At 38.0% G+C, this 14,858-nt stretch overlaps 2 protein-coding genes and 1 long non-coding RNA gene across 3 annotated transcripts; 1 reads left to right on the plus strand and 2 right to left on the minus strand.

The window, feature by feature from the left end:
* Positions 1-308: 308 nt before the first annotated feature.
* On the plus strand, positions 309-1,049 carry LOC136678547 (polymeric immunoglobulin receptor-like; the record flags this gene model as incomplete). The annotated part of the gene is made up of 2 exons (XM_066656591.1): positions 309-615; positions 718-1,049. Coding segments are annotated over 2 exons (639 nt in total), but the record flags the coding sequence as incomplete, so codon positions are not given.
* Positions 1,050-9,834: 8,785 nt separating this feature from the next.
* Positions 9,835-10,870, minus strand: LOC136677735 (uncharacterized). Its single transcript, XR_010796418.1, has 4 exons — positions 10,832-10,870; positions 10,667-10,713; positions 10,487-10,543; positions 9,835-10,282 (listed from the first exon to the last, which is right to left on the minus strand). It is a non-coding gene; the product is annotated as an uncharacterized lncRNA (long non-coding RNA).
* Positions 10,871-12,388: 1,518 nt separating this feature from the next.
* On the minus strand, positions 12,389-14,073 carry LOC136678548 (polymeric immunoglobulin receptor-like). The gene is made up of 4 exons (XM_066656592.1): positions 14,008-14,073; positions 12,920-13,234; positions 12,519-12,822; positions 12,389-12,395 (listed from the first exon to the last, which is right to left on the minus strand). Exons 2-4 carry the CDS (start codon positions 13,215-13,217, stop codon positions 12,389-12,391), a joined length of 609 nt encoding a protein of 202 aa, XP_066512689.1. The 5' UTR covers positions 13,218-13,234; positions 14,008-14,073.
* Positions 14,074-14,858: the final 785 nt, after the last annotated feature.

Raw genomic sequence — 14,858 nt, forward strand, 5'->3', positions numbered from 1 at the left:
CTACTCCCTCATGAGTTCTTTAATTCTCTCTGTGTTCGTCCTCTACATCTCAGGTAAGATCAATGCTGCATCATTCCTGTGCACTGGAGGTGTGTTCTTCACTCTCTCACTGCTTTAAATACACTTTGATTAACTCACCTGCTCCAGGGTGCAGAGTGGATACTGAATAATAACATTTAGGACGAGGGTGAAATGTGTTTGCTCAGTTATGACCAGTTTATTCCTCTGATATAGTTCTGAAGCAGTTCCTGAGTCGGAGTAACACTGTTGTACCATTTGACTTCTTCTCTGTAGAGTCTGAGAGTGTGAAGACACTGAGGAATGTAGCTGTAAAAAGAGGAGGATCTCTCACCATTCCATGTTTTTATGATGAACAATACAAATCAAACCCTAAATACTGGTGTAAGGGGAAGTACTGGAGCTCCTGTGGAATAGTAGCCCGTACAAACACAAGAGGAAGAACATCAGTCACTGATTATCCGACCCAGAATATGTTTACTGTGGAACTCAATAGTCTCCAATACTCTGACTCTGGATATTATTGGTGCGCTGTGGAAATTGGAGATAAATGGACCGTAGATGACAGTGATTATTTGTACCTGACGGTCAGTGCAGGTAAGAAGTCTCTCTGTGTGAAGTAGAACCTGTTCACTGTAACTTAAAGCTTGTTTGATGGAGGATGTGTTTACAGCACTCATTCTCTGCCTCTTTATTCAGATCCTGCTGTGTCTGTGATAAACAGCAGAGTGAGTGGTCAGGAAGGGGGCAGTGTCAGTGTCCAGTGTCTCTACAGAACTGATTATAAGAATAAACAGAAGCAGTGGTGCAGATTTAGAGACTGGCGCTGCTTAACATCCCAGAATTCATCAGTGCAGATCAGTGATGATGGGAGAAGAGCGGTCAGTGTGGAGATGAGTGGACTGAAGAAGAGTGATGCTGGCTGGTACTGGTTCAGTGCAGGAGAAGTGGGAGTTACTGTTCATCTCACTGTCACTGAAAGACCTACAAGTAAGATCACATCTATCAGAAACACTGCTCATATCTGCTGACCATCCTGCTGTAACTGTGCCACTAACATCAGTTTATTTCTCCTTTTCAACAGCAGGAAAAGCTGCACCTACAATTTCCTCAACTGAGAAAACCAGCATCAGTGAGACTCCTTCCTGTTATTAACTTTTTTTGTGGTGAAATTAATAATAAATACAGGGAGAATTGCTGCACTTCTCTCAGCAGGCAGGTCACAATGCCGAGAAAAAGCAGCAGCAGTCAGAGGCCAGTAGCCTGTACTATGCAGAGAAGCTCTGGTGCAATGAATGAAGACACATGATTAAGTTAGCATTGCTTACACTTGTGGTGTTTCTCCTTTTCAACAGCAACAGCAGCTGTAACTACAATTTCCTCAACTGAGAAAACCAGCATCAGTGAGACCACTTTTGGTATAGAAATATTTTGTGTTTACAGTAAATAATATTTATATGTAAATTATGTAATTGTTTTTCAGGTTCTTCAGCTTTGACAAGAAAGTCAGAGACTACTCTGTAAGTAATGACATTCTTTATGTGGCATTCAAATTTACAAACAACTGAATGGTACACTTTCCCTGTTTTCTTTCAACAGAAGGACAACCTCCTCTTCTGCAGTGACCTCTGAGGGAGTAAAAGTCTTAAACAAGCAAGAGAAGTAATTCACTCATAATGTGAAATGAACAGAACTATTTATTTTTGGACATTAGTGATGAAAAAACATCTTCCTTTACATTTCATGCTCTGAAATCTCAGGCAAGAGATATGTTCCTTTGCAGAGAATGCAATTTACAGGAATCAGACAAGCACAGTTGATTTAATGTGGCTTTCATTTAGGTAAAGTTTGCTTAGCATGTGTAAGCAATGCTAGCCTAATCATATCAATTCATTCACTGCAGCAACAGAAACACCATGCATCTCTGGATTCTACTGGCTGCAGGCCTCGGACTGCTACTGCTTTTGGTCGGTGTTGTGATTGGGCTGATGAGAAGAAAGCGCAGTAAGTAATAGTGTTTAATTAGTGTTTAATTCATGTTACATTTACATATTTATGACTATTGAGAAATGCTCATAATACATTTTATGTTTATTAAAAACAATGCAGAAAAATAATACATTAATACAGATAATATGCTTCATAAATTCCTAACAGATCAAGCAGAGACCAGAGAGAGGATCAGGAGCTCTGCAGTTCGCACAGTTAGTATTAATGGCTTTGTGTTTTCTGGTGCAGTTTTCAGTTTTTCATTTTCTACTTTTCTTGACCTGCTCTGAAGGCGTGACCAAGCCAACAAATGACAAAGTGAGAACTGGACAAAGCTTGTTTGTGGATTTCACATTGCCTATTGTGCCATGTGGATGTTCTCACTGCCCACCTGTTCAAATTGATTCAATGTTTTGGAGCCTTGGATCCTGCTTAGACACTTTACTTTGCCTTTGTATGTGACGTTATATTGACTGCTTTTCGTGTGTTTTCTCATTTAAAAACTGCAGCAGAAATTAAATGCAGTTTTACATAAATGCCCAACTCTTTCTGTTGGGTTGAACAGCACCACAATATACATATGAACATGGTGAACTCTAACAGCTGTGGAATAGAAATAACAGAAAGTAGTATTATGTCATAACAATGAAGAATTTTCTCACTGAAGATTTTCCAAACTGAAGACCTGCCCCCAAAAATTCATGGCCGTCAATGGTCATTATCAGACAGATTAGAGTCAGCAAACCAGAGCTGTACCAGTTGAGGAAGGTCCACACTTTTTAACTTTAAATAGATTCAGATATAGACTGGTGTAATTTACAACTTTTCTTTGTGTATTTGCCTTTCTGTCAGTTCTGTGTGCACTGGCTGTTCCTCTCTGGCTATAGATTTGCAGTCTCAGAAAAATGGATTTTGTGGCTATAAACAAATGAATATGATGTGTGTGTGTGTGTGTGTGTGTGTGTGTGTGTGTTGCATTTTTGCCTAAACAGCCTCTCATATTTGTGTGTGAAATAGATCTCTACAGCTAAAGCTGAAGATAAAGAAGTGATATATGAAAATATGAATCCCAAGAATAGCAAGGTAAGACTTTATACTTCACATTCATCTACTTATAAATTGCACTCGACAACTGAAGCATCAAGGCAAGCCTGGGTTGTTTGTAATGCAGTTCCTCTGTGTGTTCTTGTGTTTTTATGCATGGCTTTATAAAACCCGGAATCAATAAGAAAAATTCAGGATGATATGGAAAATGCAAATCAAACAACAAAAGCAGTGATCTTTAAATAATGTTTGGCCTGCATTAAACTGCAAACAAAATAACAGCACATTACTTAATGTTTTGCCTCATGTAATGTTTGTTGTTTTTTCAAAACAACTATTTTAATTTTGATCAGCAGCAGAGAACACGTCAGAGAAAATAAATTGTCAATCATTTTAAACATATTTCTCTTGAATACTATAATCACATTTTATGAAAAAAAAAACAGTAGCGGACCAGGTATGAAAAAATAAAACGGGAACTTATGAATATGAAAGGCAGCAAACAGGTTTGTCTCATTTTTGCCACTCTAGAGGGCACTTTAGAAAAAAAAAATTCTACTATAGGGGCACAGGTGAAACCTATGGATTATTAAATATTATTTATTTACATTACATAGTTTTAAATTATTTTCTGAATTAAATTACATACTGCTTGTTTTTTTAGGCAGACATTTATATAAAATGTGTTTTTACATAAATATCTGGATCCCAGCGATGCTCTTTTAATTTAATTGGGGGCACAGGTGGGGGGAAGACTGCACCCCCAGAGTCTGCCAGTGACAAATATTGTAGTACTATATTTATTTTAGTATATATGTCTTGCTTCCACATCCAAAAGAGAAAAAAATTAACAAATCAGGATTTAGTTCTCTGTGGTAGATAGCTAGCTAGCTAGCTAGCTAGATAGATAGATAGAGCCAACCTAGCTCTCCAATATGATTGGAATTCAGGAGCTGGAATAAAGCCCTACCATCTCAGATGAACAATTTATTCATAATTTAAAATGTAATCAATTAACTTTAGCTTAGTGCTAACATACTACTAGAATACCATAGAATAAGCGTTACATCGTAGTGGTGTTAAATTTCGACATTTATGACCTTAACTGACGGCCTTCCTCCCACACCCATACCCCACCGCCATTAGCTGACAAATTACAATCAGAAAACTGGTACTTTCCAGTTAATAAAAATGTGTGCGCGCGTGTGTGTGTGTGTGTGTGTGTGTGTGTGTGTGTGTGTGTGTGTAACAGGACTCTACAACTGAAAATAGATTCATCTATAGCACTGCAACTAATATAATGGTAAGTCTTTATTTTTCGTATTCATATATACATAAATATAAAAAGGATTTAATTACTGAAACTTTACCAGACTTACACTGAGTATCTGATTTCCACAGCCTTCATATGAAGTTGCTCAGGAAACTGATTTGATCTACAGCAATATTGACATAGCTCCGAAAAATAATAGTGTAAGTGAAATATTTCAAAAGCTGCTGCCATAAGTGAGACATGAGCTTTGACCACAGGAAGTAAAGGTGTCATACGTTTATTTCTAAAACTGTCCCATTTTACAGCTCTCTTCAACTGCCGGAGATGACACAACGATCTACAGTAATGTGCCCTGTAAATAAGAAGTGAGTCAAAATGCACCATAATTAATTGTGGACTGAAATTTTTGATACTTTCACTCTTCTGTTCATTATTTATCTTTTGATATCAGGTGTATTTCTGAACAACAGCCAGGCCAGATCAACTGCATAGAAGACACTGCACAGCAGATACTGAAAAACAATAATCCTTTAAAAAACAGATGTTGTTTAATTTCAAATATTGAACATAGTGGTCTTATTCTTATTACAGTGGTCAGTGTAGCAATGAGTATGGTATTCCCACATGTATGTTACATATATAAATGTATATATGTCACATGTGCATTGCATTAGACTTTTTCACTTGCTGATCATAAGTTTTAGAGGGGCCATTACTCCCTCTCTGAGCCCGTCTTGTATTCCTTCCTCTGACCACAGTATGGTCTTGAAAGGGTTTTCTATAGAGTGAAAGTTGTCTATGCAACTATGTTTTACATATATTAGTCTTGTGCATGTCATTTTTTAATGTACTTCTGCTTTTTAAATAATTAACAAAATATTATTAATATATTATTTTCATTAGATTCATTAGATTAAATGCTAATGTTGAATTTAAGACGTGGGAAAGTATTTCACAACTCACATTTACTATTTTAGATGTAAAACCCAACAAATAAACTGTAGCAGTGCATTAAGTGTGTAAATGTGCAGGTGTGTGCACTCTGTAACGGTATGTATTTGTTATCACTTAGAAGAAGGCAAGACAAGCTTGGCCAGCATTATAGGGACGAGGAAATGGAAGTCATTCATGTTGTTCTCCACTTGTATTTTTATGGTCCTGCTCTTTTTTTAGACCCAAATGCTTCCGGCCAGGATTTCTAAATCGCCTAAAATGTCTGGGATTTTGCATTCCACAGTCTTTCCCCCGTAGGGCTGCACAGTGGCGCAGAAGGTAGTGTTGAAGTCACACATCTCCAGGATCCTGGGGTTGTGGGTTAAAGTTCCAGTGACTGTCTGTGAGAAGTTTCAGTGTGGTTTCCTCTGGGTGCTCTGGTCACCTCCCAGAGTCCAAAAACACACGTTGATAGGTGGATTGGTGACTCAAAAGTGACCATAGGTGTGAGTGTGTGAGATTTGCAAGATCTGGGTGTCGCCCTGTGAAGGACTGGCGACCCCTCCAGGGTGTGTTGCGCCCAGTGATTCCGGGTAGGCTCTGGACCCACTGCCACCCTGAACTGGACTAATTACAGACAATTAATTAATTAATGTCTTTCCCCATCCCAATTCTTGCCATCGGCCCTAAAGCCTTCTATGAAGTGTGAACTGTCATTGACGTTGTTTTAAGTGAGCAAAAGTGGCGCAAGAGTTCAATTGTTCAAGGGGCCAGAGAGAGGACAGAATTGGACACACTTTGCGGCTCACGTTTTCACGTGTTTACATCACTACGGCTTTAACAGAATTTACACTGTATACTTTACTGGACACAGTTGAGTGTTAATGCCCTTTTGACAAATAAGTTACATTTGCACAGCTTTTTGTTTTACTTTACATGAAACAGGCGAAACCTCTGGATTATTAACCCTCTATGGCATAGTGTTGCCCTCAGGCAACAAACTACATTTTTGGCCCCAAAATCTTCCCTTTAAATAAAAATAAATATTTAAATAATTCCAGTGTCACATGACATGTCAGTGACCAATAACATGGGGTGCTGAAGTGCTTGTCATTGTCTGTTTGAGGGTGGAGCAACCCTTTCAATAAGCAGTGCTGCATAGGTCACAGTGCTAGCAAAGGGTAAGAAAAAGCATTAGTTTTTCATGTTTTTAATAGACATACATTCACACAAAAATATTTATATGTACATAAATCTTTAATGAACTACATTGTATTGTTTAAATACATAATTTGTTTATATTTATATACAAAAACTTCATGTATTCATTCACTCAAGGCATTGTGCAACTAGACTACTTTTTAGTTCCATATGGATGAATATGTGGTAAGGTGCAAAATAATGATCACATTGAATGTTTTTGCTGTCCAATCTACCCGTTCTCACAGAAAATGAGACACAAAGGAATTTTATGGCCAATAGAAACCCGATCAAGCAGTTAGCAACATAAAATGTGTAAAATGTTTTGACGTAAAATAAGATATATCCATGAGCTTGGTGAGGTATTATGGTTCCAGTATGGGAATGAAATTATGTAAATAACATTTGTATGAAATACACCTTGCGCCCAATGATTCCAGGTAGGCTCTGGACCCACCTCAACATTGAACTAGATAAACGCTTACAGATAATGAATGAATGAATAAATGAAATGCATAAGATCTCATTTATCCCTGCCTGCTTTCTTCTTGAAGCTGATTGTTTGCCTGTTGATAATGATGAAAATGAAGAAAGTTATGTTGACACTGCATTGCATAGCATATAGACTTTACTGCTCTACAATGACTTGCAAAATGTCTTCAAAAAAAAATTGCTCCAGGGGGGACTAGATTCCGGGTAAACAGTAAAGTTCGCACTATGTTGGGTTCTCCACTGTGGTAAGCATGGAACATCATTGTCAGATACATAATCAACATTTTTTTTCAGCATTTTTCTGAAGACATGTTGCAAGTCATTGTAGAACAAATCTATATGCAATGCAATGCAATGTCAACAGGCCCCTAAATCTCACTGTCATAGAACTGGAGCAGTTTCTGTGTGCTGTGATATATATGTCATTGTTTGGGTTGCCAGGCACACGCAAATGCTGGAATTATGATGCACACCTGTGCTTCACAACCACTAAAAAGTGTTAAGTTCTACACAGAATAGGAGTTTACAATTAGCTAAAAAAATATTATTGTCAAAAAATATCCCACAAAAAACACATTCCATCACACATGCATGCACCCACACACACACAAAATACCTACAGTATAGATAGAGTTCCAATGTTACAATATTGGAAGTCTTATTTTGTGGTGATTAATAAAGCCTGGCTGAAGCTTGTTGTAATATAATATTCTAATGCATGTATCACACGTTTTACATTGTTTCACATATTAAATGTATTATAGAAATCCTGTGTTTTAGTACAACTGTTGCACACTGTTGCCCTGAGGCAACGAAGTAAAACTGGCTTGTGATGTGGGGGGTATAAAATTTTATGACTGATACATTATCAGGTACCCCCAGTCTTCCAAAATAGGCTTTTTCCTAAAAAATAAATATTCAAGGCTGTGAATTAAATTACATACTGCACGTTTTTTTAGGCAGACCTTTATATAAAATGTGTTTTTACATAAATATCTGGATTCCAACGAAACTCTTAGAATTTATATTATGCAGTTGGCTATATCATTTCTGGCTGCTAAAATGTGGTGCTTGCTTTCAGTAACAAGCAGCTGAGCCATTAATAACACGTAGGAGTCTGGGAAATTGAGTTTCTTATGACTGACCATAATTTTCCTAACGCGTCGCCCACGCCCCCTACTGGCTGCCGACGGCGTTAAATGATCCCTTTCAGATAGCAATGACATTTTACATACAGAATCTTATAAATAAATAATTAAATTAAATCATTTTAATGTTGTCTTGCATAACTCTTTCTATAAATACTCATAACCATTTTTAATTGATGGTTTACAGGTTTTGTTACTAACTTGTAGCATCAAAAACATGTGAAATTTTAATTACTTTTATAATTTACAGAAGGGCATACACATTCAATATCAGTCTGTGTGATCGTAATATAGACCTAGCAATGGTTTGAGTTGTTTGAGAAATGTGCATTATTAAATTATGGATAATAAATCAATGAATGCACCGCGACCCTGAAATGGAGAAGCCGAAAATGATGATGATGATGAAATTAATGAATGGTGATTTTTAAACAATGCTTGGTATTGTTTAAAAAGTATCTCTGGTCAAAAAGAGCTACATTTCTTCAAAAAGAGAGGGAGGAAGCAAAAGGAGAAATACAACATAAAATCTTAGGTATAATTGTAGATAATTGTAATGGAGTGATAGCAAAACTTCAGAGGTTATTACTTCAGGGAGCATACTGTCAGCTTTAAGACCCACTGATGGAAATGTGAAATTGCATGCTATTTTATAAAATACGTCAGGGGTTTTCTCACCTGAGTGTATGTGAGTAGATTAGCATTTCAGTCCCAACATTATAATTTCGATTTTGTGGTTAAGAAATCCTCGTGTTCCCAACCTGAGCATATTTTGAAGCTGTGTTTTTGGGTGTTGTTTATACATAAAAATATTAGACATAAAAAATTACTCCTGGTCCTCACCTTGCACTGGACACTGACACTACCTCTTTCTTCAACAATCACAATGCTCCCCATCACAGATAAATCAGAATTTATACTGATAGGATTGCTGATTTAAATCTTGTACCTCACTTCATGAAATAAAAATGACTTCATTTATCTGATTCACTGCCAGTCTGCACAGTCAAATACAGCACATCAGAATGCTCCAGTGCCTCCACTCTCCAGATCTCTCATGGTCACATTAAAGAGACCTTGAGCTGGGGATGGAGTCTCGCTTTCTTCCAGAGGTTTTTTTTTCATAAACTAGGATCTCACAGTAACTCCTGACAACTCAGTTCAGTGTGGTAATGTCTAATAATATAAAAAAGAGTAAACTAAAGTGTAACATGCTTGGAATTATGAAACTGGGAATCAAAGAGTAGCGCGTGATTCATTATTGCGTCAATCAGTATACTTTTATTCTCACTTCCTCATCTCTATTTATGCTGAAACAGCAATTAGATCCTCCTCACTGTGTGTAGAGTGAAGATAAACTTTGATTTAATTTGGAATGTAAAAAAATGTTAATGTTACACAGCAGTCTGTTTCACTCGCTGCCGAACTACAAAAATGAGGTGAATCAGATTTAAATATATTGTGGAATCTATTTTTAGATGCTGAGGCAGGCACCAGGATTCCCATTACACTGTCTCTTTTATGGTGTGACCACAATGAGAGCACTGACAAGCACAGTGTTGGGAATTGACCAAGAACTAATTCTCAGGCTCTGACAGGGTCATGTTCCAGGGGGGGGGGATGAAACAGCATAAAACATGAGAGCAGATTACACAAGTGCTCTCTCTCTCTCTCTCTCTTGCACAGACACAGAAACTAGAAAAACACAATGGATTTATATATATTTCATTAGGAAGTTGAACATAAGTTTTGAGTGTTTTAACTATGAGAACTAAGAGACTTAGTGCATTGAGATATTTTGTGTTGTGTGGCGATACATTAAATATAGACTTCCGCAGTGGCTCGCCACCTATAAATTTAAGCCATGTGTCCTGACCTTTTGTAAAACTATGCTTTGGCCAAACTATATGCTTTTTTGAGCTGTCCCAATAACAACAGACTGACAACTTAAACTATAAAATACAATGAAACAAAGATGACAAGAGGCAGAAGACTGATTTACAAGACTAGGGGGAAGACAAGGTCAAAAGAAAAGTTGGCATTTAAGAAAAAGTATGTGCAGAGTCTAATCAGGGGAACCATCCATTAATCATGTGAATAGATCTTCAGTCTGAGAGTCTCTAACTTCTTTCTTAGGAAGCACAGAGCTGTAGATTACCCCATCATGTCTGTCTGGTGGGGTGGACTGTAGAAAGAAACAGGTTTCGAAAAACTGAGATCTCATTCATATCCCTTGCCCCTTTACCAGAAAAAAATCAATGTTGAATTTTTTGGAAATATATATATATTTCATAGGGAAATAGACTTAGAATTCTTCCATGGACAGTGTCTACAGAATGTGGCACAACTTTAATGAGCTACCTGCCTTGCCATATAATTTAAGTCTTACCTTGTTGTTTTTTAAAGCCAAAGAAGCATACATCATTGAGTCTTCAGTTGGAGAGGCCTTTCTCAGACATACAAGTACACACACACACACACACACACATTATTAAAGGAGCAATGAAAGTATTGCAACATGAACACCAATGGCGAAACTGTACCAGCTTGGATCAACCACTAAACTCACCATGTGATCTGCAGAACTACTGACACTCTCTTTGGTCTTTGTTTGATCTGTAACAGTGAGATAAAGTGAGAAAAGCTTTAAAGTTAGGAGCTCAGCCTTCACAGTATTGACATGCTCATATTAGCTGTTAGTTGCTTATAATTAACATAGAAAAGAAATACATACTGTGGTTCTTTCTCAATTTGTAGATTACAATGAACAGGATCAGCAGCAGTCCAAGAACAAGAGTCACTGTGATATGGATATTGCTGCAATGCATGGAGACATGTCCATTACATTGGATTTATGAAATAAAACAGAAGGAGAAACATTTTCATTTGCACCAACTTTTTCTATTGCATATGTGTTAATCTGTGAGTACAAAATTTCAGGCTGGTAATAATATTTATTAAAGGAGCTAAATTGGTCAATAGGGGCGGGAGGGTGGTGCAGCAGGTTAGTGTCACAGTCACACAGCTCCAGGGGCCTGGAGGTTGTGGGTTTGATTCCCGCTCCGGGTGACTGTCTGTGAGGAGTTGGTGTGTTCTCCCTGTGTCTGTGTGGGTTTCCTCCGGGTGACTGTCTGTGAGGAGTTGGTGTGTTCTCCCCGTGTCCACTTGGGTTTCCTCCAGGTGCTCCAGTTTCCTCCCACAGTCCAAAAACACACGTTGATAGGTGGATTGGCGACTCAAAAGTGTCCGTAGGTGTGAGTGAGTGAGTGAATGTGTGTGTGTTGCCCTGTGAAGGACTGGCGCCCCCTGCAGTGTGTATTTCCACCTTGCACCCAATGATTCCAGGTAGGCTCTGGACCCACCGCGACCCTGAACTGGATCAGCGCTTACAGAAAATGAATGAATGAAACTGATTAATAGTTCAAATATCATCACTGTCCAAATAAATGCGCTTCATTTTAGTAGATTTTTTAGTTTACCAGATCAATTGAAAGCCGCATTGTGTGACCGTTTCATGATGAAATGACTAATAGAAATGCTCCATAATTACTTGGAATAAAATCTTTATTCATTTATCTCCACTGAGATTTAAGAAGTTATTACCTTCTCCTGTAAAGTTACTATTGTGGAGATACATGTTCATTCATTCATTCATTATCTGTATCCGCTTATCCAATTCAGGGCCTACCTGGAATCATTGGGCGCAAGGCGGGAATACACCCTGGAGGGGGCGCCAATCCTTCACAGGGCAAAACGGACACACACACACACACACTCAAGGACACTTTTGAGTTGCCAATCCACATGCAACGTGTGTTTTTGGACTGTGGGAGGAAACCGGAGCACACCCACGCGGACACACCAACTCCTCACAGACAGTCACCTGGAGGAAACCCACGCGGACACGGGGAGAACACACCAACTCCTCACAGACAGTCACCCAGAGCAGGAATCAAACCCACAACCTCCAGGTCCCTGGAGCTGTGTGACTGCAACACTACCTGCTGCGCCACCGTGCCGCCCACAGATACATGTTGTAACAGTTAATTTAACAGCCCCTTCCAGCTACAGCAATAAAATGATGAAATGCAATGAACTGCCTCTTGTGCACCTAAATGTTTAAATGTTGGCTGACTATTACTAGCATGTTTTATTTAAGCATGTTTCAGATCAGATATAATAATATATTTATCAGATATAATTATTGGTAATATTGATTCCTTTTGAATCTCAAAAAATATAAATAAATAAATAAATAACTCACAATACTTACCGATTTGTAGCTGCATTACTAGCCCCTGTAGACATTATATAAGAAAAAATTATTATGTTTGATTTTATATGTTTTGTATGTGAAAAACAAAGTAAAGGACCCCAAAAGTTTTAAATTAGCCCTGAAATATGTAAGAAAATACTCTGACTTTCCTTCTGTGACACTGAGATGGACAGGAATCTGTAGATCTTTAGATTTACACCAGTACCAGCCAGTATCACTCTTCTTCAGTTTACTCATCTCCACAGTAAAGGACCTTATTCCATCATCACTGAGCTGCACTGATGAATTCTGGGATGTCTTAGACCTCCCCACTGTGTAGCACCTCTCGTCTTTAGATCTGCACCATTGCTTCTTTTCTTTCTGATGCTGAGAACTGTACAGACACTGGACACTGACACTGCCTCCTTCCTGACCAGTTACACTACTCTTCACCACAGACAGATCAGGATCTGGACACAGACATGGGTGATTTAGAAAGGATGTCTGGATTCACTACAGTGAAACATCATTTACAGTATGTAATATTTGCTGTTTTTAAATTATTACCTGATTTGACGTTGATAAACATGGCTTCTTTAACATCTGCCCCCATGTCAATCTCCACAACACACCAGTATTTTCCAGTGTCTCTGATCTGCAGATCTCTCATTGTCACTGTAAAGAGACTCTGAACTGGGGACTCAGTGACTACTAATTTATCATTTGTCGTATTGGCATAAGCACGAATCTTACAGTAACTGAAATCTCCCCCAGCATGATAGCACCAGTATTTCCTGTGTTTGTCATATTCATTACCATAGGGACATGGAATAGTCACAGATGATCCAGGCTGAAGCATTAACATCCTTTCACATTCAATGTCTGGAATAACATCAACCGAACAGTAAAATTAATCACTTCACATTCATTAAATAATATAATTTTCTTGTTAGCAAAGTTTTTTTTCTAAGGCAATCAATTGCACATGCATAGTTTGTGCTACTAGAATGTGACATTCTGGAGCCTGAAGTTACCATGCTCAACGCCAAGAGTCAGACAGAGCAGTATAAAGCCCCCAGTTTTACACTGTGGAACAGTGGAACTGTTTTTGAAACAGGGTTTCCAGAAGACTGTCCTTTTCAAAATAGAGTGTAGCTTTAACTCAGTCTGAATATACTTTAATAATTTGGCTACCTCAGGTTGCTGCACTTGGCTGATAAAACCACAGATAGATGAAAGGAAAATGTTGTGGTCTGTACATTTAAATAATTATAATAATAACAATAATATTAACAATAATTATTAATGATTAATTGAATATTATCAACGGTGGAATCAAAATGTTATTAAATATATTTGCCACTATTTACAAGAAAAATGGACTTGAAGACACTTTACATTATAATTAAAATCCGATCTGCCTACAAGAGACTACAGTATTTTTAATTTGTCAGTAAAGTTGTCTTGACGTACTGAAAAATACTTGTAAGAACTCTTCAACAATGCTCCCCAGAAAAACCCCTTCCCCTCAGACCTGGGAACGGTCCATTATGTAAATAGTGGGGCTATGGAAGAGGCATACACTAGATAATATATAAATAAAATATGTAATAACAATAACAATAATAATACAATATGAAATGTATGTTACTTACAGGGAATAAAGTAAATGAAAAACAGAAGGCAGTCCAAGCTGGTTCTTTTCTTGCTGCCTGTCTTCATTTTGTTGCTATCTGTATCTGAGCAAGTTCCTTTTTCTTTCAATTTCTTTTTTTAAACATCCCCCAAGAGCTTGTAACATCCTGAAACACAATGTGTTCTTTTATGGGTGGACCAGAAGAAAGAAAGTCCCTTACACACTTATACATTATTCAGCATTTCTTCTGAAATGAAATTATTTCATTGATACTTGGTCCACCATTACGACAGTAAAACTGTACATATTTCCCATTCATGTAGGAGTGGATCAGATACAGCAACGCAGCAGTGCAGTAGGAGTTTTTATTAGTGTCAGATCTCTCATAGTGAAAAAGAGACTCGGGGCTATAGGAATCATTCATTGTTTCTTTGTTTATTTTATCCTGATCAGGATGGAAATCAATGCACATGGTGGGAACACAATGGTTACCATATTACAAGTTATATATTGGCTAGTATAATGTTTTAAAATCAAAGTGTCTGTTAATATAAATATATTAATAAATTAATTAAATAAAGTCACACAGCTCCAGGGGCCTGGAGGTTGTGGGTTCAATTCCCGCTCTGGGTGACTTTCTGTGAGGAGTTGGTGTGTTCTCCCAGTGTCCGCGTGGGTTTCCTCTGGGTGCTCCGGTTTCCTCCCACAGTCCAAAAAAAAAACACATGTTGGAAGGTGGATTGGCGACTCAAAAAGTGTCGGTAGGTGTGTGAGTGAGTGTGTGTCTGTGTTGCCCTGTGAAGGACTGGCGCCCCCTCCAGGGTGTATTGCTGCCTTGCGCGCCAATGATTCCAGGTAGGCTCTGGACCC

This window comes from Hoplias malabaricus, chromosome Y, assembly GCF_029633855.1.
Source record: "Hoplias malabaricus isolate fHopMal1 chromosome Y, fHopMal1.hap1, whole genome shotgun sequence".
NCBI lineage: Eukaryota > Metazoa > Chordata > Actinopteri > Characiformes > Erythrinidae > Hoplias > Hoplias malabaricus.

Excerpts from the sequence above, each read along its gene's own strand:
- LOC136678548 (XM_066656592.1), bottom strand. The coding sequence starts at position 13,217 with ATGTTAATGCTTCAGCCTGGATCATCTGTGACTATTCCATGTCCCTAT. Across the intron at positions 12,823-12,919 it reads GTTTATCAACGTCAAATCAG|ATCCTGATCTGTCTGTGGTG; the intron begins GTAATAATTTAA and ends GTCTGTGTCCAG.